This window comes from Agelaius phoeniceus, chromosome 6 (genome assembly GCF_051311805.1).
Source record: "Agelaius phoeniceus isolate bAgePho1 chromosome 6, bAgePho1.hap1, whole genome shotgun sequence".
Lineage (NCBI taxonomy): Eukaryota > Metazoa > Chordata > Aves > Passeriformes > Icteridae > Agelaius > Agelaius phoeniceus.
In genome coordinates, this window is record NC_135270.1 from 1,718,682 (window position 1) to 1,745,215 (window position 26,534).

Below are 26,534 nucleotides of genomic sequence, written 5' to 3' on the forward strand. Positions count from 1 at the left end.
AATCCTCCTTAAAATGCTAACATAGTGTGTTGCAAAGCACCAGGAGGAACGAAGGGTTTTCTGTGCGCGTTTTGTTACTTGGCAGGGTCTGCTATGACTAAATCTCCAAAGACTGCTGTTTCTTTTTATTTTTTATTTTCTTTAAAGTTGCATTTATTTATGTATAATGCAGCTTGTAAGCGAAAAAAACCAACCTCACCTTATCAGACCATGTATGGGCTTGCTTTGTAAAGTGTTTGTGACTGCCTGCTCAACATGACTGGAAGCTGTGAATTGAGTCACTCACTTGTCAGACCTCAGAGTTCCCATGCTAACCACAAGAAGCATGTGCAAAAAGATCCTCTTCAGCTAGGCTTCTTGTGCCCTCGATTATTCTTCCTTTATATTGTTACGTCTGTTGATTTTTATCTTTTTTTAATATTCATCATGCAGCGAGGAGTGTTCTTCTGAAATTGTGAATTAAATATGTTCTTTTAAAAGGAGCAAAGCCAAGTGGCTAAGGCAACAGCCTAACTTTAATATCTCTGGTTAACAAAACACTTGCCTAAACGAAGCCAAAGCACCTCACAGGAGTTTTTCTTCTAATGGGAATTTATTAGAATTATTTATTAAATTGAAAAAAGACATTTTTGCACTTCTATGATTTGGGTTGGACAAAAGTCAGCACCAGATACTTTTTGCTCAAGTTGTTAGATCTGAAAACAAATGATGACCAAACCAAAATAAATAAATGACTCTACTTTCTGCAATTGCAGTGTAATGGGAACCAGACTGGAATCCAGCGAGCCTGCAGATAGAGCCGTGCTTGCTTTGAAACTGCAGTCAGTGCCTGGCTCTGTGTGTGGGACACACAGCAGCGTGTCTGGCCTCTGACACAAAGGTCTTGGATTGGCAGCACGGCCCAGCTTGGCTGTGCGGCAGCTCTCCCGTCCTCCCAGAGCCACCTTAGCTGTCCCTGCTCCAGCCACGGCACAGCTGGAACTCACAGCAGGGATTTTGTGAAAGCTGGGGGGCTCTGGAGGAGTGCAAGGGGTTCGTAGGAGATGTGGAACAACAGCATTGTCCAGCTATAAGACTGTTTCTAATCAGGTTTTAGTAATCAGTCAAGGAAATGTAAGCACTAGATATGCTTGGGGTTTAATTAGTTTGCTTTTTGGACATCCTGTCCTTGTTGGTGTGTGAAAAATTACAGCTGTCAACTAAAATTTGGGCAGGAATCCTCTGTAATTGTTTTGGAAGAGATTCTTCCAAGGGTGCCCAAACATAGATTTAAGCTTCTGAAGTGTGATTTTCCTGAAAGTGAGGATGTTTAGCACTGGGTGAAATGGAATAGGACAGGATGAGTTCCCTGGCCCTGGCAGAGGAGGGCAAGTCTGCTGAGTTGCCTTGGCATGTCCTCCTTACATCAGTAGGTGAACCAGGCTGTTACATCCACCCTCACTTGAAAGAGAGTAGCTAATAGTGTTAAGTCCACTGGCTTATCGCAGGTTTGTTCAACAAATCTAGTAAATGTGGATTTAAAATTTCCTCTTTAAAATAAAAAAAGCCTACACTAAGACCACTTACTTCCTTTCCCCTCCCTCTTACACAACTGTGATGCTGTTGAGAAACAGCTGCAAGCACTTGAGAAACGCTAAATGAGGGTTAGAAATGTGCAAGCAGATGCTCAAAAATGTTCGGCTTTTTGTTGTTTTTTCTCTTACTTCTCTTCATCAGATGCTTTTGTGTCTGCATTAAGCACAGTTTATCCTCTTTTTTGCATTGGCTGAATACCACATGCAAGAAAAATTCCGTTGATTTAAGTAAATGACTTGTTTGTGCTCTCAGTAGTGTAAGTCCAGTTGTATTTCAAGTCATACCAACAGGGTAAGATGGAAACTGTGTGGAAGTAATACAAAACCCTGTGTCACCCCCCTCCTTTTCTCTGCCAGTGTTTAATTATTGGAGGTGGCCCCTGTGGCCTGCGGACTGCCATAGAACTTGCCTTCCTGGGAGCCAAGGTTGTCGTTGTGGAGAAGAGGGACACTTTCTCCAGGAACAATGTGCTGCATCTCTGGCCCTTTACCATCCACGACCTTCGGGGACTGGGAGCAAAGAAATTCTATGGCAAGTTCTGTGCAGGATCTATTGATCACATCAGTAAGTATCTGAGGGCATGGGCACTGTTCAGATAAGAGGTTGCCAGGATCAGAAGATTGGTGGAGACATTCTTGGTTTGGCAGAAAGTTCATCTGCCTTAACCATGTGCCAGTGCATGTGTGCACACAGAGAGGAAAAAAAATGGTCTTGTTTAAGCAAGGTGGAAATAGAACAAGTTACAGTCTTATGGAGCAGATTTTCTTGTTAGTCTGCTATGGTTAAACAACAGGTTTTGATTATGAGGTATGAAGAATATTGATATTTATTCCAGTATGTTGAAGGTAGACACAAATAACGGAGTGGACTATTTTACAGGGAAATATGCTGTAAAATTTTGTATACTAAAATACGCTGGTTAGCAGATCTTTTAAATATCATCAAGAGACAAAGCTCTACAAAAACATTCTAAGAAACTCAACTGAAATGAGTTTTGCTAACGAGATTGTGCTGCAAGAGGAAAGGGAGGTGGAAGAGAACAACATCCTGTGGTAGTTGCTATGTTTGCATTCATTACAGTATGGGAAATAGAAATGCTACACACTTGTGTTAACAATGAATTTCAGTTCTCTAGCAGGCTGGTGGCAGCTGGGGTTGCTTACTTATCAAATACATCTTTGTCACTTGCTCTCCACAGGTATTCGACAGCTTCAACTCATCCTCTTCAAAGTTGCCCTTATCCTTGGAGTGGAAATTCACGTGAACCTGGAATTCGTGAAAGTCCTGGAGCCTCCTGAAGATCAAGAAAACCAAAGTATTATTTATCATAATACATTCTGCTCACAGCAACATTTTTTTGTGCCAGGTGTTACGTGAAGTTGCATAAGGCAGTCAAACACTGTTTACAGAAATCAAGAGTTTTTTGCCCTTCTTGCTCAGCCAGCCTTGTTCTGTGCAGTGTGATGAGAATCAGTGTGACAGAGCACTGATAAATCTTAAAACACAGCCCAGGCTGGGAAGCTCAGGTTTTGCACTATGCCTTCTGGCATGTGTTTGAGGCTTTGTAGGAAGTCTGGTGTAGCTTCTCAGGATCTTCTTGATAATATAAATATTGAGGATGGATGAAGTGCCGAGGGCCTTGTTTTTGCATTCACATTTGCTATAACTCCCACTGGCACACAGAGTCTTATGAGCATTCTTACGCAAGATTTTTAAACAATAGAGAAAGATTCTAATTCTCTAATTTTTTTTAAATATTAGTTTTTTGGATGTAGTATCACTAAAATATTTTAAAATTTTAATTTAAACTCTGTGGTATCTCTTCAAAGGGTCACATAGTGACAGCAAAACAAGTATATTAGTTTAAATAAAGTATATATAATTTTAAAACACTGACAGTGCAAACACGTTCACATAATCAGCTTTGTAAAAAGAATAAATTTAGCTTTGTGAGTATGCTTCCATTTAATTTCTATTTAGAAGACAATTAGAAGCACTGATGATGGAATGCTATTTTTCCTCTTTTAGTAGCCAGTTCTTTCTTGCAGTAACCACATGTATGTACTGCCCTGGTAAGGTGGCTGGGGGGTTATTTCTGTGAGAATCAAATGCTTGAGCATCTTCTTGTGTGGCTCTGAGAGGAAGCTACTGCATTAGGTGATCCAGAGAATGAGAAATGCACCCCTTTATCTCAGTGGCCTTTCCTCAGACTCTGAAATCGCTTCTCTGCTGTAATACTGAAGAATTAATAAATATTATTTGTGTTTTCAGAGATGGGTTGGAGAGCTGAATTTCTCCCCATGGATCACCCTTTGTCAGAGTATGAATTTGATGTTATCATTGGTGCAGATGGCCGCAGGAACACCTTGGAAGGTGGGTGGATGTGTGTGTTTAGCCTGATTACTGCTCTTTAGGGTACCTTGAAAGATCTGAAAGTCAGAGCAAAGAAAGAAACAAAGCAGCAGGTTACCTTTCAATCAATGGAAGTCTGTGTGAAAGCTGTTGTTTTATGTGGTACCTTTTGGTTTTGTTTTTAAGTTATAGCTCAAAGTAAAAAACATTTGATGTCATTACTGCTTCTGAGCTCTGTGTATTTGCACTGCCTACAGAATGCATTGTGGTGCCATTGGGCTTGCTTCAAGGCTAAGTAATTATATGATGATTTAACTTGAAGGAAGCTGACAAGATATAGGTCAGGGATGGCATAGCCTTTGCTGTGGTGCTGTGAATTTGCCCTGTGTGCTTGAACTCGTGACCAAAAGGTGACTGCCAGGTATTTAATGAAGGCAACAGAGGCTTTGCTGCTTTGTAAATGAGACTGAACTTCAGAAGCAGCTCCTTTAGAAACAATGGCAAAAGGTAATAAATAGCTCTAAGGTTTGTGGGAGTAGAGGATGTAAATGTTTCCTGAACTTGAGTCACTGCTGAGAGTTCAGACCACCTCAGTTGTGTTTCTCAGAGAGACACTGGCTAAGCTGCTCCTGCATCACAGGAACAAACCTTTTACTTAATTATGTATTTCCCTTTTAACTCTAATTATATCCAAGCTAGTTTCCATTCTCTAAGTACACTTTTCCTTTTTTTTTATTGGCTTCATAGTTTGTCTGCTTATTCTTTTATCTGCCAAATACAATGTACTTACAGTTAATTCCTCATAATGCTGTACTGGAAATTTCCCTACACTGTTGTCTGGCTGTCCCCCATAAAACACTGTTTAAATAGTCAGGTACCATCAAAATGTAATTATTCTTGCCTCACCTGCAGACTCTATCAAAAGGTTAATGTTTGCCATCATACCAGGATCTAGGGGAGTGATTGGTGCACTGAAGACATGTATAGGAGCTGGTGTTCTCTTATCAAATCTATCCCAATGAAATAACGAGAGCATATCAAGAAGCACAGAGACAAAAATCCATTACCAATTTATTTCTTGCTATAAAATAGCATATTCATATAATGTCATCTGCAGTGAGCCAAAAATACCCTAAGGATCCTCTATTCTACTTCATAATTTAGTAACAGATGAGGGGAACATACAGATGGAAAAACTTCAATGTGTGATTGCAAGATTGTGGCTCAGGGGGCTTTTGTTCAGTGAAAAGTGAAAGCAAAGATGGAGCGAGGAGTTTCTCAGTTGGTGTCACCTTGGTAATATAACAATTAACCCACTGAATATTTTTCAATTCCAAATACCTGTGGAAAATCTCATTAGCTGGTAGTGTGTGCACCTAAGCACTGCTACAGTGATTTCTATTTTTCACATCATTCTCTGCTGCTTTTTGACTGCTGATCTCTTGCATGTTTTTTCAAGACCTGTTTACTACCTATATAAGAAATACCTAACTTGCCATTTAGCATGTTAAAAATGTCTCCCTCCACTGAAATTGACCTGTTATATCCCCACACATGTAAAAAAAAAAAAATTTCCACGTTTTTCTTTAGTCATAGTTTTTCCTGAAGTTCTTCCCTTAGTTCCCCATCCAAACATTTTTCAATGAGAGTTTATCTTGAATGCAGTGCAGCTCTAGTTTTGCAGCTGAAAATGGGGAGAAAAGACTCTTTACATTCAAAGGAATTTTGGAGGCATGGTGGAAGCTACTGACGGCATGTTGTTTGATGAAGTGTAGGAAAGACATTGAGCTGCCTTGAGCTGACCCTCTCTGAAAGTCCAGTCTGAAGTTTGCAGTGGTTTTAATTCCTGTCTTTGCTCCACAGGCTTCAGGAGGAAGGAATTTCGTGGAAAGCTGGCTATAGCAATCACTGCCAATTTTATAAACAGAAATACAACTGCAGAAGCCAAGGTAGAAGAAATCAGTGGGGTTGCTTTCATCTTCAATCAGAAGTTCTTCCAGGACCTGAAAGAGGAAACGGGTGAGTGCATCCTCATTTTTTCCACTACCAAATACAAGAGGCAGCAGGGGAACTCTATGTGCCAGGCCACCCTCTTGTTACTGGTAACATCACTTTTGAATAATCTGTGTAAAAACTTTCCAAGTGATAAAATATTGTTGATGTCAGAAGCTTGCAGATGGAGGTGTCCATTTATGGTACAGTGGGATATTTTTTTAGCTTGGGTGTTGCCACATCATGGCTTGTTTTAATGTTTAAATTTTTCTCAACTGCAAAAATGTCTGCTATGTTGAACAAATTTGGAAGAGCATTTTCAGGGCCCAGAGATTTTCCCTTAAGACATGATTTGTTTTGTTTCTATCCGTTCACATGCTGAACAGCTTAAACCCTTTGAAAAAGTCTCTGCCCTTCTGGGAGGAGTTCATTCTTGCTTTTTGATGTGTGGAGCTGATAAACTGAGAAGACCTAGAATCTGCTATAAATACTAAAAATATAAGCTGTGAAACACATCTTAATGGGAAGGGTTTCAGAATAGTTGTATTCACTGTCAGTACAATCAGCTCTATTCTTGATTTACAGCTGATTTTTAAAAAAAAATTACTATTGTAATTGATACCAAACCCCCTCGTTAGACCCAATGCCAGAGCCCTAGCAACCTGAAAAACACTTTGCTCCCTTGGCACTCAGTTCTACCTCAGGAGCTGTTAATGCTGTAGTTAACTAGATGTTCCCTGAAAGAATGCTGAATAACTTTAAACTGTGCTGAGAAAAACTGCTGTTGGGCGATGTCACCCTGATTTTTTAAGTTTTTCTAAACCTTCTGATTCTTGTAACAAACTTTCTCATCGCACACTTTATGTAAATAACTTATTGTTTTGCATTCTTTTATGGAGGAGGAGAAATTTGATGGACTGTTGGTTTGTCCAGTGTCATTGGAGAGGTGGCACTGTCACCTTCCAATCCACTGTCAGTTTTGGAAATCTATAAATGTTGGAGTCAGAAATTAAAACTTCTCTTTTCGCCTTGGAAGAGCTGCGTGCCGGCATTGTGTTATTTTTTGTCCTACAGTGACAGGGTGAGACCACTGTCCTCTCTTGTTTTGTTTCACAGCATTCTGCCCCCTAATCCTTGATCCCAGCTGGGAGAGGGGATGCAGCCTAAGAAGGAAGAGCACCTGCCGGGATCAATCCCGTGCTGTTGGTGAATGACACAGGCAGAGCGCTGTGTTCGGTGACAAATGTGTCTGTCTCTCTTTTCAGGGATTGACCTGGAGAATATTGTTTACTATAAAGACAGCACGCATTATTTTGTGATGACAGCAAAAAAGCAGAGTCTTCTGGACAAAGGAGTGATTATTAACGTATGTAAAAATGCTGGTTAAACCCTATTTTATTTACTTGGCACAGAGTAAGTGTGAACATCTGCATAAACGTTGCTGGATGTTAGACAGGGTGTTTATAGACTTAATCACTTCATTCAAGCTCAGGCCACTTGGATCTTACTCTGACATTTTTAGGATTTGCTTTTTCCCTTCAGTCAGCTCAAAGTTTCAATAGAGAACTGAAAACAATACTTCCTAAATTAATCAGTTTTGAAACTGGCTGAAATGGGATCTTGACTCACCTTGGAAATACGTGGTGGGATCGTCACAGCAGAAAATAAAAACCTCAGTTATTTAAGGGTGAACTTAGCACAGCTATGTTCAGTTTTATCAGGCAAGTAAGGAAGTGTAAAAACCTACCCTAGGTTAAATTGCAAATTCTTTAAAGTGGGTGAAACATAATAGAAGAAGGCTATAAACATGATGGCCTGACCTTTCCGGGGTATGTGTGATTTCAAGGTATTTTTTTCTTTCGTTTTTTTTCTTCTTTAAAATATAGGGTTTATTTTCTTTTGTTTCTAGGAAGTGTTATGGCACCACTTAAATTTCCCTTTCTGGAAACCCAAAAGAGTTCGATTTTTCTTGGAAAGTAAAGCAGTGCCAAAACAGCCAAGTGTAATTTCCTGAAGGAAGTACTTGTGGGGAACTCTTAAAAGGGCTTTTGGCTTTCTGATAGGAGCACTCAGCTCAGTGCCATGATTCCCTGCCCTTTTGGAGGCCAGGGGCTCCCAGGGCAGAGCTGCTGTCCATGACCAGCCAGGCTGGGAGAGAGGAAGGGTCAAACCCCTTGGTCTAAATGCAATGCCACTAGGGTTTGCAAGGGATGGTGTTCAGGAAATATTATATCAAGTTTTTGTGCATTATAACTTAAACTGTTGATGTGCTTTAGTAAATCAAACCCACCATCTTCTGCCTCCTGGAGTTCATTGGCCTCAAGCTTTGTTCAAACATAGGCAATTTTTTTTCCTCTTTATTCATTCTTTTTTCTTTTTCTTTTCTATTAAGTGCAAGTAACTTCAACTGTACAGTAAATGCACCAAGTAACACAAAATAAAATAAATAGAATAAAGTAAATAAATAAAAGTCCCATGGCATTTTTCACATGCTTGTGGTACTGTAAAAGATCACCTATGACATTGAGTTCAGTTTCGTGCAGGCTCACTAGATTACTTGAACCCCACTTGAAGTTATAACAGCTTGGAAATGGAGGGACTAATATCAATTGTGTATTTTTCATTTTGAGCAGTTTTCTGAAATCCTCTTTACTTTCAGTGATTTTGTGTCTATTTCCATAAATAGGTGTCTGTTTAAGATGATGTTTTCAAGATGATTCATCACTGCCGATATGTGTAGGCTGAGATTGTGGGGCTAGTGTTTGTAGGTGAGGGCAGTCCCAGGGGATCTGTGGGGAGTTTGGAGCAGAGGAGCAGCAGCTGTGGCTCATCAGAGCTGTTTTCATGACCTACTCAGCTCTGAGTGGAAAAAAAATCAACCACCCCAGTGTGTCTGGTGCAACTGGGCTAATAGCAGTTTTGTGGTATCATCTGTGATTAGGGGTCTCATCCATGATTAGGCTGGAAATAGAACCTGCCTCATTAATAATCACTGCCTTTAAGTAGGATGACCTGTAAAGGCAGGGTCCTTTACCACTCTCCCCAAGGAAAATCCCAGCCCAAAAATGAACAGAAAAGCTGCTACAGTCCAGGTTTGAGTGTGGTGTTTTTACTGAGATGTCGAGTCAAACCTTGAGGCTGAGCCCCCATGTCACAGCATCAGTGCTTCTGCTCTCCTGTGGTTTCAGATGGGGGCTGCACGTGTGCAGCAAAGCATTGCAGTGATGTGGATGACACCTTTTGATGTGAGGGAAGTAATGTTCTGAAAAGATCACAGCACCAAGGAACTGGGAGGAGCTATGATTTTCTATTGCAAACAAAGCTGCTCGTTCAGTGTGGGCAAGGAAAGTTTCTGTTTGGGGCAGTACCTGTGCTTGTGCATTGGCTTTTTGGAGATGACAAGTGTCACTTGTTTCTTGTTGCTGCGAGATGCGTGGCTCCCAGTCCTGCTGTGAGACTGCAGTGTTCCAGTTCACAGAGGACACTGGAGTCCCTCATCCCACATCCTTCTCTCCTTGCAGGACTCTGTTGATACCGAGCTGCTGCTCTGTGGGGAAAATGTGAACCAGAGCAATTTGCTGTCCTACGCCAGAGAAGCTGCTGACTTTGCAACCAACTACCAGCTGCCTTCCTTGGATTTTGCAATTAATCATTATGGCCAACCAGATGTAGCAATGTTTGATTTTACCTCCATGTATGCATCTGAAAACGCTGCGCTGGTGAGAGAGAGGCACAGACATCAGCTCCTGGTGGCTCTTGTTGGAGATAGTTTGCTTGAGGTATATCTTGGAATGCCTTCCAAGTAGTATTTTCAGGTTTTTTACTTTACTTCCTTAATCCAACCATTCAATCTAGCCTCCTGTATAAAATGTCCTCTTTTGCATATCTTGAAACAGTGGTTCCTTCTTTGGAATAGGTTTTCCCCCTTTTTTCTTTTCTCCTTTATTATGCCATAGTTTGTCATAGCTAATGCTTGGCTGGCAGCCTGTGGCTGAGATCCCATTTTGCTTTATGCAAGTTGTGTTTCTGTCTGAAAGCTGTGAGCTCCGTGTCCTCAGCTCGGGTGCACGGCATAATTTTACTGAATTCCATCATAGACAAAAACTTGATCCAAATTATTATTGCAGTCTCTTTGCCTTAGTATGTTCCCTTTTTTTTCTTTCTGAAGTGAAAAGTGTATGCTGCAACTTTCTTTTAAATTCATGCTGACAGCCTGAGGCATTTGAAAAGAGTGGTCCAAAGCAAGTTTAGGAGGTGAAAAGGGCATCTTTTTTTTTTTTTTCCTTTAATAATTCTTGAGTCTTCTTTTTATTCTCTGCCTATACCTTTTAGGGCTAAGAAATTTGTTTTTATATATAGAAGTTAAAAAAAAGGAAAAAGTGAAAAAAGTAATCTTCTTCCCCTGCCTAAGACTTAAAGGAGAGGCACGTTTAAAACCTGCAAGTGTTGCCTGTGTTGCATTTTGACTCCTTCTGGGTTATTTTTCCAAGACAGTATGAAACCCTGTTTGGACTCCAAATTCACATTGAAAGTTACTGTTGTAGTAAGAGCTTAAGAAAAGCAGAGGACTAAAGTGTAACTGCTCCTTGCAGCCCTTCTGGCCGATGGGCACTGGCTGTGCAAGAGGCTTCTTGGCTGCCTTTGACACGGCGTGGATGGTGCGGGGCTGGGCGCAGGGGAGGCCCCCGCTGGAGATCCTGGCTGAACGGTGAGTGCTGCTCTGCTCCCCTGCATTTCCAGCCTTTTAAAGAGCTACAAGGCACGGGATTTCAGAATGCTATCAGGAGAAATAGTATTAGGCTTTAAATCACTGATTTATGGCACTAAAGTGTGATCCTTAAAGAAATAGACCAAAGAGACCTTGTATCAAGAAAACCCGAACCTCCAGCCATCTCAACACCTGGCTTTTTATCATCAAAATAAAAAAAATCCTGAAAGGAGTCTAAATAAATTCTTCAACCGTAACAGCTTTCAGAGTTGGTCTCTGTGATTTTAACTCTATATTTTGGCATAGTGGTGCTCTCTTTAGGCTGATAAATATGTGGAGAATTATTATAATGCTGCACCAGAAACTTTTTTTGACTGGAGCAAGAAAATCTGTTGCAAAGTACAGCAGCAGTCTTGGCGTCATCATGGTCTGAGGGTTGAAGTTGCTGACTTAGGTCCTGCTGGCAGCCACCCTGCTCTCCTACAGCTGCCCAGGCTGTTTTGGGGTAGATATGTAATAGGAAGAGTCATGGTTGTGGAAATGCAAGCAGGAGCTTTACTAACTACTGCACTTTGGGAATTTTTAAGGTAGAAGCCTGTGGGATGACTCAAACACGGCCTAATCCCAAATGGAAAATTGAACAGCATAGTAAAAAAAGCTGTGGTGGTTATAGGAATTGCAGGATGACAGGATTTAGTGCTATTATGTGGTTAAAAAGTTACTTCTTGAGTAGATGTTAAAGCAAAACCAGATGACTAGATGATGTAATCCCTTTTTTTTTTTTTTTCCCTCCTTTTTCTTGCTCACTTCCTGCCTCAGGAAAATATGGGCATAAGCTCTAAGTGTCCTCTTGTCCTTTTTCTGTCTGGCATCCTTCTGCTGAGTGGGGATAAGAAATGGGATGGATGCATTATGCATTTGGTCCGTAACTTGTCCTGGCAGAAACAAAATGAAGCTTAGGCAGCTGCAAAAAAAACCCTGATCTCTTATAAATAAATATTTATTTTAATACATAAATCTTGCATCTTTTTTCTCTCCAAGAGAGAGCATTTATCGACTCTTGCCTCAGACGACCCCTGAAAACATTAATAAGAACTTTGACCAGTACACCATTGACCCGGGAACAAGATACCCAAACTTGAACTCGAGCTGTGTTCGACCTCACCAGGTCAGTACTTAAAAGGCTTGCTTGTGAAATCAGTTCTTTTTTTATCAGGGGTAAATAGAGATGCAAGGAGTGTGTAAACAAAATCTTCAGGAGACTCCTTAATTTAGAACCAGCTGCTGATAAAGTTAACCTGGAAACAAAACTGGTTTTTTGTCTGATGTTATGCTGGTGATTGCTTTTCCTTGCAGGTGAGACAATTATATGTTACCAATGAGCTACAGCAGTGTCCTCTTGAAAGAGTGAGCTCCATCAGAAGATCAGTGAACCTCACAAGACAGGGTAAGTGGCATCTCCTGTTTGCTGTGGCTTAACATTTGTGGCCTTCTGAGCATGCAGAAGCTGACTGAAAGGTTTGCTTTCCCCTTTTTGCAGAGTCAGATATTCGGCCTAACAAGCTTCTGACGTGGTGCCAGAAGCAGACGGAGGGATACCGAAACGTCAATGTCACTGACCTGACCAGCTCCTGGAAAAGTGGCCTTGCTCTGTGTGCCATCATCCATCGCTTCAGGCCTGACCTCATGTGAGTGACAGCTGGGGAACTCCTCGGCTGAGGCATTTGCAAAGGGCAGCGTAAGGCCAGAGCAGCCCTGACACTCCACAGTCCCCTTGTGTGGCTGCTTTCTGCAAGGAAGTGCACACCACGGCCAGGCGTGGAGGGGGGAAGGGTGGGGTTGGGTTTGCTGTGTTTCTTCTGTGTGTCCTTGCATGCTGTTTAGCATGAAATAGATGTGCTTTCAAAGAGCTAGGAGGGTTTTGAACCCTATGATTTATCATGTTTGTGGGAGTCATGTGTCTATTTAAAACGAAATTTGCAGTTCTGGGGGAATGTGTAGAGCTGCGTTCCCAGATCCCTGGAGACAGGTTATGGTGTCTGTTTGAAACCACAGCCATGAAGCACAATCCTGAGTTACAGAAATGCTGGGTGAGCCTGAAGGAGCCATTCTTCATGTGTTGTTCTGGTTGCTGTGACAGTCAAAGAGGGAAATGTTGGTCTGTGGAGATGGAGGTTTTGTAAAACTCTGTCCAGGAGAGCACAGAGTTCTTTCACGTGGGCAAAGCAAGGGCAGGGCCTTGAAAATTAACTGCCCTAGGGGTTGAGTGTAAGCCAGCATTCCCCTTTTGGCACAGTTTCTGGGGTCCTAGTGCTGCATGACCCAACTCCATGCATCTGAATATTTTGTAATGTCCCGTAGTTAGATACAAGAAGGTCAGTGTGTAACAGGTATCAAGAAATAGCAATTGCTGGCACTGCTGGGTGCAGTCAGTGGGGTGACTCTCTCTTCTCACCAGTCTCCAAAATGCAGTGGATGCATTCTCTTGTCTTCCTACAGAGAGTTAGGAGTCACACATGAATTACTGTTAACCTCCCTTTATTGTGGATAAATGAAAGGAATGACTGAACTTTTTTATGAGGTGTTATAAATTGGAAAAAAATAGGAGTGGTACCTAGAGTGCTTGTTTGTACAGTTTTGCCAGAGGAAGAGCTGAGATTTTAAGAACAGGAATTTTTTTTTGGCCTTGGGTTAGTTTAAAAGAATTAGAATTCTGGATGGTTTTGGGAGAGAGGATACAGAAAGCAAAGTAATCTTTGCTGACTGTGGAAAACATGTTCTCTGCACTGCTCTCTACAAGGTCAATAAATTTATCTTCCTGAGCTAACAGACCTCCTGCTGTTCAATTAATGTTGTGTTTGGATCTTGTTGGCTTCTTGTATTCAATGAGCCTGCAGAAGGACTTGGCTGGATGAAAGCTAGGCAGGCAGGAGAGGTGGCTGCCAGTGACAGCTCCCAGCTCCAGAAATGGGCAGTGGGTGGGTGAGAGAAGAGGAGAAATTCTTTGGGAATTCAAAAACTCACATTCCACTGTGAGGAGAAAGAAACTACCCTGCCTGGATGGAGCTTTGTAATTTATTTACATGTTTATTTTAATCATGAATTTTGGAAGCTGTTCAAAAGATCAGAGTCTTAGAATAGGTCTCATAGAAAATGGATTAGAGAGTGGATAACAGAGTTCCAGATGTGTGATGCACTTATTTAGTGTACTGCTAAATTCAGTTATGACCTGGGCAGGAGGTCCCTGCTCAAACCGTGTGTGTAACACATTAAAAAAGGAAAGGTAGTGTCTGTGCATGTGTGTGCACATACATAATATGCTACTTCCATAGAATGCTGTCCCAAATTTCTTCCTCCTGGCTTTGGTGATTTATAAAACTAATTGAACCTAAGTAATCTCTTGCTAATGGATGAAGTCTGTAGCAGTTCAGCTGTATTTGGAGAAGGAGAAGGTTTGCTAGCACTTCTGAGGAAGAATTGCATCTCTCCAATAAATAAAGATATTTTTTGGTAGGACCACATCAAGGTCCAGTTCAGTGAAAAAGCTTTTGGATTCCATTTCTGGCAAAGGCAGTATTTGTAATAATAAAATAAGTGTTTGCAATAATCTTGAGCTGCTGGTGCTGCTGTGCCACGGGGGCACGGCGTGTTGCCGAGGGGAGCGGGAACGAGCGATGCCGCTGTCTGTCTGTCCCCACAGTGACTTTGAGGCCCTGAACGAAGAGGACGCGGTGAGGAACAACCAGCTGGCCTTCGACGTGGCCGAGCGGGAGTTTGGGATCCCCCCGGTGACCACGGGCCAGGAGCTGGGCTCGGCCGGGGAGCCCGACAAGCTCAGCATGGTGCTGTACCTGTCCAAGTTCTACGAGCTGTTCCGCGGCACCCCTCTGCGCGCAGTCGGTGAGTGAGCCTTCGTCCAGGCTGCTGATGAGCACTGCTCTCCAGCCAAGAGGCCTTTCCCAGCCAGGCAGAGTAGGAATTGTCCAGAGTAGAAATCCATTTTGATTTGGGTGAAATGTACGTCTTTGGGTTAAGTCTGTAGTTTGCAAACGTGGCTGTTTAGTCTGACTGCCTGTTCTCGCAAAAACCTGTGCTCAGAGAAACTGCTTCAGCTGAAGGACAGAGATAAGGAGGGGGCAGACAGAGAGAGCAGGGTCAAAATGAGCCAGGAGTTCCTTCTGATAAAGAAGAATCAGTGGCAAATGTCACATGAAATCAGTGAAATGAACATGAACTTATTGTGACATTGCATGCATATGTGTTTGAGAGGGAGATAAAAGAGGATCTAGAGTTCCCAGAGGCACGCATGTCATGTTAGGGGAATGATCCCCACATCCAGCACTGTAATAAACACACCGGCTTTACAACTTCCACAAAAGTTGTGGAGTTTGTTTGCTCCCACAAATCACCAGCAGAGCCCTTCTGGCCTGCAGGAGTTACCTCGGGCTTAACACAGGAAATGGGGGAGAATTTGATTGAAGACCAAGGCTTTGTGGGTCCTTGGTGGTTTCAGGGAGTAGGAGCAGCTGGATAACTGCTGCTTGACATCATGGAGGGCATGTATCGAGTTGTTGCTGTGATTCCCTGGTAGCACACTGATGCTTGTGTTTCTCTCCTCCTTTTTTTAAAAAGCCACCCTACATTGTATGTATTTACTTTTATTTGTCTGTGTTTCTTATATATAATTGCTACCAGCACTCAACTGGAAAGCTTTGGCTTAGAATAATTTAAAACCAAATCTAAGTAAATATCCTAAGCAGTTGTTTTTTCAACAGATGCTGCTGAGAAGCAAAATGGAGAAAATAATGATCCTGGTTCACCAAAATCATCAAATTTCATCTTTAATAATCATATCAATTTAACTTTACCAAGAAAACGAGTACCAAAGGTGAGTTGTGAAGCAAGACTTGCTGTATGAATATTTTTTTTTCTGAAAAGATGAAAATAAGCTTTCAGGCTCAGAAATAAGGGGTTTATATATACACTGCTATAATTTTCTGAGCTATTTCTGCCTGTAAGAAAGAGTCCTGTAGCTCTGTATTCCTGGAGTTAAATATACAGCCATTTTATTATATACCAGTTCAAATAATCAGTGCTATGCTAGACTGTTTATTGATTGGGAGGGAGGGCTGCTTGTTGAATAAACCAGTGATTTGCACAGTTTGTGGATGCTGTCAGGGTTCTGAAGAGAAGCTTTCCAACTCCTACAGAGGAAACCTGCAGTGGCGACAAACAGTGGGCAGGTTGATCAGCAGCTTAGGGATAACAATCTCTTAGTCATGCCCGTGTACTTTTCTCTCTTGGTTACTTATTAATGAAAACTTACTGACAGGCCCTGTTATATCCCTGTATTATAAAAAATCCATGCCCATACATGCTGTGATTAAGCACTACAGAGCCTTGAAGCTTTGCAGGGGCCTGAGTTAACACATGTACACATCTACTGCATTTCTCAGTATTTTAATATACTGCTTTTTATAGTTGTTGCTCTCTTGTCTTGTAGAAATGTAATTTCTATTTTTTTCACCTGAAGAATTACTCCAGAACTTCCAGATACTTCCTACACTGACTTTTGTCTTGAATATTTTCCATCCTGCAAACTGTTTTTCAAAACCTATGGGCAGTCAATTGTCCAGTAACTTAAAATATCCTTGTTAGGAAATAATTTTTTCCTGCCACCCACATATACACAAAACTAAGTGACATGGTTCCCAGATAGCCAAGCTGTGAGAAACCAAACAGGCAGAATAAACTTTGCTTTTTCTTGTGGGTGACTTCTTTAGAAGGAAAACCTTTATCATGACCACAGTGTTGTTTTTCAATGAGTTGTTTGCAGAAGTAAACAGACTTTTAGCAGTGGGGAGAGCTTTCCATTACTGAGCCATAGAGCCTCTGATTAACCTCCTGTCATGAAATAAGCCTTCTGTCATAGCAGGAGCTGGAGTTCTTGGCAGTACATGAAAGCACAAGGTGATTTGCTTGAAGGGCCCCTCTGGTTTCACACTAGGGGAGCTCGTTGGAAATGAGAAGTGGAAGTATTATTTCCTAAATCAGCTTGGGAAACAAGGCATTTTGTGTGAGGTTTTGCAGCTCTGTCACGGATGGGCTGTGAAACCAAGCATGGTGGGTTAGGGTTCTTGGATTAGGACAGACTTGGGAGTGCCATAACCAGCTGAAACTAGCTGGGCAATTAAGCTCCTTGGAAAGCAATTGCTTGAGTTCAGGGTTTGGCTGAGGCTTCAGTTTTAGGGTTCTTTCCCCTGCAGGAAGTGGTGCTGAGCATTATCAAGGTGCATGTATATGAGTTGTTCTGTCCAGGCTTTAGCAGAGCAGAGAGTGTTGCTAACTGAGCTTCCATGGCATGCAGTTTGTCCTTGGGCTGGGCTGGAGGAGGGATCCTTATCTGGGCGCAGGCTGTGAGAGACCAGGAAGCGGGGCCTGGAGCTGGGGTGGCTGTGGCTGTTCTGGCAGCCTGTGCTGAGCTGGATCATGTTTTCCATTCTCCTCGGAGTGTCAGCCCGGCTGGAGAGGAACTGAGATTTCCTGTGCTCCAGACTAATAAATGAATGGAGGTGTTTACACAATGCAGGGCGCAGCCCTTTTGGAGTCCTGCTCGGCAATTAAATTGCTTTGTCTTTCACTTCTTTGTCAGCATGTTAATGAGAGTCCTTTCTGCCCAATTTCTGAAAGGCAGCATCTTGCTTTGCTCCATTCGCTCAGGCAAAATCTGCTTTTATGTGGCCCAGGCTATTATGCAGAATACATTGTGCTGCTCTGTGTTCACCCTTTCTGGGTGTAGACTGATGACTCTAGGTAGTGCAAAGCTGGGTTTTACTGAGCTGCTGCTTGAAAGACAACGTAGTAAAGCAAAGTAATTGAAATATTGTCATCTGATTCCTTTGGTGTTTGCCCACAAGTTGTTTGGGATTACTCGTCTTCATTGCATAATGATTTATTACAAACAGTCTATATGTAAAAAGGAAGCCTGCATTCTTTGATCTTTCTTTATTTCTTTTTAAGGAATTCCTTTTACTCCTTTTATTTGTTTTTTAAGTTGGCTGAGCAGGCACTAAGTTACAGCGTGGGCAAATGCCAATAAGTGGAATATAGTTTATTGTTCATAAATTATCACCATATCAAATAATCACGACTGAATGTTATAAGAAGTGATAAAAATTTGCCAGCATTGACTACTTTTCAAGTTTGTGCAGACTGAGTATGAAGTATTACTGATTTGTGTAATCTCTAGTTGAGTAAAATAATGAAATATGTTCGTGGCTCGAGCATAAAAGAAGCAATTTGGTTGCTTAAGTGTTGTAATGTTCAGCCATAGTCAGGGAGGTGAACCTTAGGAGACAGACCTTCAAGGCAGCCAGTAATTGCTCAAAAATGGAAGCATGACTGTGCTATGAATTCATGATCTGCATGCAGACTGATGGTTCAAGAGAGATTTGGGGGTTACAGTGAAAGACTGAGGGGTTTCTGGATTTTGTTACTTCTCTGGAAAACAGTGCAGTCTAGCTGAAAATTCACGGAATAACTCATGCTGTAAAACCTTTTTCTTCAAGGATGTGTTAATACATTATGAATTCTAAACTCCTCAGTCCTGAAAGAGGGAAAATTAAACACCAAGTTGTAGGGCCTGTTCAGCACAGTGTACAAGCATGTGTTCTCATGCTCCCAGTCAGGGGCTGTGTGATGGCTTTTAGTGCCCTGATGCCTGCATGAGGATACCTGTGAGCTGGGGGGTCTGACAGGGAGGGCAGCGGGACCCCCTGATGCTGGCACTGCTCACCAGTGTGTGCCTGGCTGAGCACAGCCCAGACCTCACCTGCCTGGGGGATGGAGCTTCTCCTGGGAGGAGCTGCTGGGGTAAACTTGGGAATCGCTGCAGTAACCCATGGAACTTGTTTTGGCTTTGCCCTTTCAGGCTGAAGGGAAAACAGAAGAAAATGAGACGAACAAGAGGCGTCGGAAAGGCCTCTTTGGTGTCTTTGAGCAGGTTGGTGTTCAGTGGTGCCCACCCGTGTCCAGATGGGCACCAGAGCTGGGGGACCAAGCTTTGGCCTTGGAGTATGGCACAGAAAAAACCTCTCCCTTGAAATCTTGAATTTACTGTGGCGTGCACTAAAGAAGAGATAAATTAATTTTAATCATTTGGGAGGGAGTAGAGCATTAACTAAATTGCACTAGTTTTTGTTCTGACACAGGATCATTTAAGGTATTGGTTTGTTTTTCCTTTTCCTAATTGTCTATTTAGACAATTTTTTATTTGAAGAGTTTGCATTGCAGCTTGGTTTCTAGCCCTTCTCTGATTCAACTTTGTGACTCTGCTTTATGAATAGCAGCACCGATTAATGTCCCTTTTACTGTACTCTGGGACCCAAGAAAATATTTTTTGGCAACTTTTGCATGCTAAACATGTCATTTTGGTATACTGCAGACTGTATTTCCTTTCTCCCTTTGCTGAAAAGGATGTTACCTCTCTCCTCCTCTCCCTCCTCTCCCTTCATGAGTGTTGTAGGAAACACAAGAAAAACACAGTTTGTTGTTTCCTTGCAGACTTCAGGCTTTCCAAGCCAGGGGACAAACAATGGGAAAGAACAGAGTGAATGCAGAGAAGGAATGAACCAGAACAAAGTCAAATCAATGGCAACTCAGCTGCTGGCAAAGTTTGAAGAGAATTCTTCAAATACAATTCTGAGGAGACAGGTAGGTCAGAGATGAACATGAAAGCATCTCTGAAATTGAACTGTAGTCCCTCCTTGTGAAGGTAATGCAGATTTCCCAGGGAAGACAGGAGTCTCTTAGGTGTTTGGAGTGGCTTGTCTTTTTTAATACTTTATGCAAATTAAAAGTATTTCTCTCAATACTTGGTAAACAAATACAAGTCATATAGATTGACTAATGCATCTAACAATAACATATTGCTGTGTTATAGTGTTTAGAAATCTCATGGAAGCAAGCCTGTGGAATTTGTGTTGTTTGGAAGTCTAAGGTGGCTGCATGCAGTATTGCAGAAGGCCTGTTGTGGCCTGTGTTTTTCAAATAAAGGACACTGCATATCCTGTGGAGCCTGTCTTCATGGAAAATTAGGAAGTGTCAAAAGGAAACCTAATCTCTTGCAATATATGTCTGGCTGCCATTTCCATTCCAAAACTAGGCAGAGTGGAATACATTTATGCATTGTACAGCGTTTTCATGGTTTGTTGTTAGTGTGACTACAGGTATTTTAAAAACAATCCCATGCTGCCAAGGTAGGGAGGAGAAGCTCAAAATCACACTTCAGCCAGGAATAGTTGGAATTAGCAGAGTTTAGATCTGTCATCTGAAAGACCTGAAGGAAGGATGAGCAAAGTGTGGATGTTTTGACAAAGATGGTGGCTTTCTTAATTCTTCATCCTTGTATCTGTTTGTTTATTTAGATATTTAGGTCCTCCAGTAGTGTAGGCTTTGTAGATGTCAGGTGACTTTGTCTATCCTTGAACCAAAGTTGTTTGCACACTGCCTGGCTACTTGTCAATGCCCTGAGCTTTCAGTGTGTGGTAAGTGGCCAGAGAGTTCCTTGGCCATGCTGAAGGGAGTTATTTTGGTCATAAACTGTGTTAAAAAGTAATGAATGTGTTCAACTCAACTTCAAAGTATATCTTTGATGGTAGCAGTTGCTAATAAAATGAGTAGGTGGCAAAAATACGCAAAATGTGTTCTTAAGCTTCATAGTAATGTATCTTTAAAAGAAGCTTTTCTTTCTTTCTGCCTCAGAAATTCTTTGAATCCTATTTTACTGTCTTCCTTTTTTTTTTTTTCTCCTTTACTCTGTCTTTGCAATTTTAAAAATGCTTTACAAGGAGGTAACAGATAGACCGGCCCTGCTCTCCTCTGACCCTCCTGTTAATCCTCGCTTTGCTAAACCTATGGATCCAAGCCTTCTTCCACCTCAACCAAAAAGGCAGGTAGGAAGCTCTGGGGCTAACTAACACCTGGCAAGCACAGCATTTCTCTCACTGCTGGGAACTCGCTGCTATTGCAGAGCTACATAAGATACAAAGCAATATTTGGGTGGAAACTGCCGAGTTCACAGACACTTTTAGCTGGGAATTGTGAAAATGCCATTAGAAAATAAAGGCTGTTTCACACCTACTTTGCCAGATGAGCAAACTCTCTGAAAGTGTGGAAATACCCTGAAAACATAAGTGTTGATTTCTGTGTTACCATATCTAGACTCCAAATTGTATGAATGTAATTACACCAGCTGCTTTTAACATGTGAGAAAACTACAGCAGTACCCAAAAATTTGTGCATATACCCAATGCTTTGGGTTATTGTAATGATAGGGCTAAGAGAGAAACCTGGCAAAAAGATAAAGGCTTGAGCGTTGACCAGCTGATACTGGTGCCCAGGTATTTTATTTCTATAAGTAGAATTTGTGATAAGAATTTCTGCTGAAATCTCTTTTGCCACATCACATATATGAGGAAAATTGTAGTCTAAATTTTTCTTTTGGTACTTTGACTGAAAGCAATCTCATCTCAAACAGTATTGATGCTCACTTTTCATCAGTTTTAAATTGTAGCAAACATCCTGTAATGGCACTTCAAGAGCAGTCTGCAGTGAATTGAGATCTGTATTGCAAGTGGAAATCTGCAGATCAGAAGCTATTTTATATGAAAACTCAAATTCAGAGATGTGTTCTGAACTCCTCAGAAAATGCCTTAAATCTGAAATACATTATACATTACTCAAATCTGATTTGTGTGAGATTAGATGTAGAACTATGGCAAGAATTACTGTTGAAATCCTCATAAATATAATTTGATTACAAGCTCAGTTTCAGGCAGATGTGCTGCTGAAAAACCCCAACCCAAAACCTTTGCTGTAAACCCTAGAGGAAGATGTTCTTCTGCACTGCTGCTGTCTGAGGTTACTCACAAAAACTCAGAAGTGCACAGAAGGATGTCAAGGCCTGCACAAGTTGTGTAGGAGTGATTTATTTCAGTGCATGTGCACAAGCACCAGAAGTGCAGTGGGCAGTGTGCAAAGAGTGATGTGAGAACATTTTATTTCTAGTTATGTGCATGACTGTGCCGTTCTTTCGGAAGCATCCTTAAAAGCTGCATATCCTGCATGGTAGTGCAGAAAGCGGAGTTTTGTTCACTTCAAGTGTTTCCCAGTTTCAGGTGGTAGCTAGGAGTGAACACGAGGTCAGGGAACCCAAACAGTCTTTAAATGGTTCTGATCATATGGCCAGGAGAGCAAAGACTGTGCACAAAACAGATCCCCAGCCCAGTCTGTCAGAAACCTCTGAAAATCTCGCCTCTGCCTGTTCTGCTGCATTTGTACTTTCTGGAGTGCTTGAGCGTCTTCAGCACCTGGAGGAAAAAATGAAACAGGTGACAAGCAACTTCTTTTCCTTTCTGTCTCTTAAATGCCTGTGATAATCTGTGTACTGTGGTTTTGCTGGCTTGTTCTCTGTTGACTGTAGGTTGTATTAAGACAGTAAGAAGTCTTTCTACAAACTTCTGTGTTTTGTTGATGGATGTGGTTTTAACTGAAATCTCTCTCTTTCTTTTCTTGGCTGTCCTTCCCTGGCTGTCACTGCAGAAAAGAGCTCAGACCATAGCAAATAGGGAATTCCATAAAAAGAACATTAAAGAGAAAGCAGCACATCTCGCCTCAATGTTTGGATACATGGAGTTTCCAAAGGTGAAATTTTAAGTTTTACACCTGAAGAACTGCTTATTTGGAAGATGTATAAGAATTCATGAAGGGAAAGAAATTGCAGTGGTTTTGGTTTTAACTTCCTTTCATTCTGTGTGGATCTGAAAAGTAATGTGGATTCCACTGAAACCAGTAAAAAGGATTGTTTAAATATTATTGCATAGTTTAATTGAGGTGAAACAATCTGAATCCTAAAGCTAATCAGAGTGCTTTAGCAGGAGAGAAATGTGTTCAAATAAACTATGTCTTGTGCTTAAGCACACACTGCTGGCTCAGTTTCTAATCAGTTGCTGAGCAGTGTTGCTTGGTGCACTCTGCTTTTTGCTGGATTTCATTGTGCTCTCTCCCAGTACTATCTTACTGCCCACTGTGAATATTTCTATTAAAGAAATGGTACAATAATACCATTTACCATGAAGATGCCATGATGATTTTCATGGGCCCTTACTGTGCAGAGGTAGCAAGAAGAGTAGATCTGTCATTGTTATGTTTCTGGTTTTTTTTTGATGCATGACTGTGAACTTAACCTGTGTTGATGTCACTGTCTCTTGGGTAACTCTCCTGTTTCTGCTCTACACAGAATAAGCTACCTACTAAAGGCTTACCCCATTCTCAGCCCCCAACTCCCTCTTGCCCTCCACCTCATCATTCAGCTGTTGCTGCTTCATCATCTGTTGGTTCAGCTTCCTCTGCTGTTTCTTCTCAACAGGTACTCTATTAAGAGATTTTTCATGTAAAACCCAAACTTGTACTCAAGCTGCTTGAGAAATGGCTTGGATGGAAGGTGCTGCCAGCAGACCTGTTGTATGGGTTGTAATTCACATTTAAATCAAGCTTTCCCTTTTTGCTGTTGTTAGTTCTGCATGTTTGTAAGAGAAATGTTGTCATCAGGTATGGCTTAGGTAAAAGCTGAAGAACAAAGCAAATGGTTAACATTTTTTTACTTCAATTCTGAAAATTTTGCATTGCTGCTTGTTTTAAATGATCTGCTGTAGGATGATACCACAGGCATGCTGAAGAAAGCTTCCCATTATAAAGCAAACTGTGTGCTGTGGGGTTGGTTAGTTTTCTTGGGTGGAATTTATGGTTTTTTTCATAAGAATATCCATCTGCTCTGCAGGGGAAAACCTGCACAACACAATGATGGTTATTTTAACCCTGTCTTAGACTGGACATGTCTTAGAATTGTATGAGCATTTACCAATACAGACATTTTATTATTGTTTGTTTAATTACTAGTACTTTAAACTTGCTTCTGCATGTGAATAGGTAGAATACAGTTCTTTGTAGCAGCAGAACTTCTGGAAACATCCATACTTGGAAGGAAGGAGGTGACACTTGGGTCAGAGATACTCAGTTCTTCCTACTGAGGCTGCTGCTCATGGGCTGTGTTGCAGTGACTGCCTGGCTCCCAGTCCCCAGGGAAATCCAGGGGACACGGCCCTTCAAGGACACTGCAAGCTCAGCAGGTGCCTTGCTGCAGTAATCCCCTAATTCCCTTCATTCAGCTTCAAAGTAATTCCTTTGCCTGGATTTACCTCTTACTTTTTATGAGCTAAGAGGTGTAGCATGTGATGGGTTTTAAGCTAAGTCATGGTTTCCAAAAGATTGGGAGCTGATGTTCATTTGATTTGGAGGACTATTGTGACTCTGCAAAGAGAATAAAAAAACCCCAAAACCCAAACCCAAGCTATCTGAAAAACCCTTTAGAACATGAGAACTAGGCTTTTAATCATGAGGAAACTCTGTGAGAAATAATTTCATTAGGATTTTAACATCACTTCTTGGAGAACCTTTGTCCTGACCAATCTTTTTTTCTGGATATTTTAAAAACTGGATTTTGTTTAAAGTGCACTGCCAGCCTTGATTAGTTTGCCTTTGTATTTAAATGGTGTGGCAATAGTTTGTTGTTACTTGGTTTCACTCAGGCTTTACTTCAGCTGAAAAGTGCTCTCTCTAGAGATACTGGTAGAATGCAGCTCAGCTGAAGCAAGAAAATCGAGTTCTGTCACCAGCACAGTAAATACACGTTCATCTCACTGGGTAAATATTTGGCTGGTTAAGCAGGACTACATTTACACTTTGGCAGATCTACATGCATGAACATTTTGATGCCTGCATACCCAGCTCCATGTGCTGTACAGGCTGCCAGCCTCTTGTACCCTATGCATTTCATAGGTGTAAATGTGGTGCATTTTGTGTGGCATTTTAGAGAATTTTTAAACAGCAGTTCTAGTAATGACCAGGTGATCTTTGCTCCTCCTGTCAGGGGCACAGGTGGTAATAGAATCTGTCCCTGCCCTTTCACAGTCAAATTGTTGTCCCTGTGTTTTATCCTTACAGATTGCACACTTTTCAGAATGTGAAAATTTTATCCTGCTCTATAAAACACTGACTAAATATGCAGTACTATATAAATAAAAATTCAACAGTATTTCAGATGCACAGTGTGCGTTTTCAAGTGCTGTTCAACAATATGTTTGGACCTGTGCTGTGAATATGCCAGGAACTGCCTATGTCTCCATTATCTTGAGGAGGGGAATTATGGGTCTCAAAATTTGAATTTCTGCTCTGTGTTCTGAGAAGTATCATTAGCTGAGTGTAGACTTCAGTATCAGAAAGTGTTTTGGGATTGATAAACCGACAGGAAGATCTGCTGTGTGTTGCTGTCAGTGTTTCTGCTTTTTCCCCAGCAGACAGACAGAAGGTAACAGGAGTGTTTTGAGTTTTGTAAGGCTTCATGATATATGACCTATAAATATCAGCACCCTCCCATGGTTTTAAATAGCTAGTGCTGTCATTTAAATTTCAGGTGAGTTCTGAGCTTGTTACCAGACATGACAAACCATTGCACCTGTTCAGATTTGCTTGGAACAGTGTTAGTTATGGGGACACAGTTATTGAGGAGGGTGGCTATGAAATCATACTGTCTAATTACAGAAACTTGTTATTAAGTCTAAGTCCTGCAAGGAGCACTTGAAAAGAAGGCTGTGGGACTGTATTGTTCCTTTCAAGACATGCAGTCATTGCAACTTAGTAAGAACTACCTTCTGTGTGCAATATGTCAATAATAATCAAAAGTACCTTCTAGCTTCAATCACCTGTCAAAATTCACCTAGCTAGAATAACGAGTTAGCCTATATTATATTACAGGCTGGGCTTTGGTTATTCCTGTTTTCTGCTCAAGGTTGGATTGACCTTCAGAAAACTCTGTTCATCTGAGCTTTGCATGAGTGAGTCCACACCGTGTGTCGTAAGAGCTGGGAAGTTTTTGCAATCAATTTGCTCCCTGCAGAGCTTGGACCAACAACTTCCCTTCAGTGAGGTGACTCTAATTGCCAGCAGTAAGCAGGGCTGGGGTGTTTCCTACACACAGTAACTTATTACTCAAATGTTGTTTATCTCAGAGGGAAGATATACGTAACAGCTTGTACACAAAGTAAATAAATCACCCTCAAAGCAAAATAAGACCAGGAAAGTCATTAAGGATTTGAAAGAACAAAGGGAAGGCATTGTATGCTTTAGGAGGCAGAGAGCATAGTTCCTTTGTTTTATGAGAATGCTACTGAGGCTTACTTGGCTGGCTGTGCAGTTCTGAATAATAACACAGGGAAATACAGAAGGCAGCTTTCTCTTCCCATGGCAATAACCACCCTGGTCAACCTGCTGAAAAGCAGTGTGCACTGACAGCTCAACAGTCTGGGGAAATCACAAACTCTTGGGATTTCTAAGTGTTTTCTGCTTGTTCCCTGAAATTCACCGTGTAAGGTAACTGTTCAGGATTCCTGTTCAGCCAAGGCGTTAAAGCTGCTGGCATAAAGCTGCCTGAGCTGTGAGCCGAGCCTGTTCCATGCACACAGCGGCCCCAGCGGTACCAAGCTGTGTGTGACTTCAGTAGAGGAGCAGCCTCGGGGGCACTGAGGACATTCTCTGGTGTCTCTGAGGGTGGTAGGTGCTCCTGGGGCTGCTCTGGTGGATCCTCCTGCTGCCCTGGTTCTTCTGGTTGGTGACTGAGTGGCACTGGTGCAGAACAGAGTAGTGCTGTTGGAAGGGATGTACAACAAACATCTCTTGCCTGACCAAGTCAGGGCTGACCAAAAGTTAAAGCATGGTTTTAAGGGCATTGTTGCTAAATTAAAGTGAAATCTCACTTGCTTTTACTTGGAATGTGAATTCACATTTGTTATAG

The 26,534-nt window shown here is 41.6% G+C and overlaps 1 protein-coding gene across 7 annotated transcripts in view; it reads left to right on the forward strand.

Annotated features, from left to right (window-relative positions):
• The window catches only part of MICAL2 (microtubule associated monooxygenase, calponin and LIM domain containing 2), a 121,826-nt gene that overhangs the window by 40,041 nt on the left and 55,251 nt on the right, over positions 1–26,534 (forward strand). For 5 of the 7 annotated variants that reach the window (XR_013182638.1, XM_077179476.1, XM_077179471.1 and 2 more), the window contains exons 3-20: positions 1,932–2,139; positions 2,774–2,890; positions 3,847–3,948; positions 5,791–5,946; positions 7,185–7,285; positions 9,441–9,698; positions 10,512–10,627; positions 11,669–11,795; positions 11,984–12,074; positions 12,168–12,315; positions 14,328–14,527; positions 15,403–15,515; positions 18,558–18,629; positions 19,190–19,339; positions 20,476–20,580; positions 21,799–22,017; positions 22,229–22,330; positions 22,926–23,054. Coding sequence is in view for 6 of the 7 variants with exons in the window: in XM_077179476.1 (XP_077035591.1) it covers positions 1,932–2,139; positions 2,774–2,890; positions 3,847–3,948; positions 5,791–5,946; positions 7,185–7,285; positions 9,441–9,698; positions 10,512–10,627; positions 11,669–11,795; positions 11,984–12,074; positions 12,168–12,315; positions 14,328–14,527; positions 15,403–15,515; positions 18,558–18,629; positions 19,190–19,339; positions 20,476–20,580; positions 21,799–22,017; positions 22,229–22,330; positions 22,926–23,054 (2,514 nt within the window). In the remaining variant the exon portion in view is untranslated. The remainder of the gene's footprint in view (positions 1–1,931; positions 2,140–2,773; positions 2,891–3,846; positions 3,949–5,790; positions 5,947–7,184; positions 7,286–9,440; positions 9,699–10,511; positions 10,628–11,668; positions 11,796–11,983; positions 12,075–12,167; positions 12,316–14,327; positions 14,528–15,402; positions 15,516–18,557; positions 18,630–19,189; positions 19,340–20,475; positions 20,581–21,798; positions 22,018–22,228; positions 22,331–22,925; positions 23,055–26,534) is intronic. The other 2 variants (XM_077179474.1, XM_077179475.1) reach the window with 2 other exon arrangements.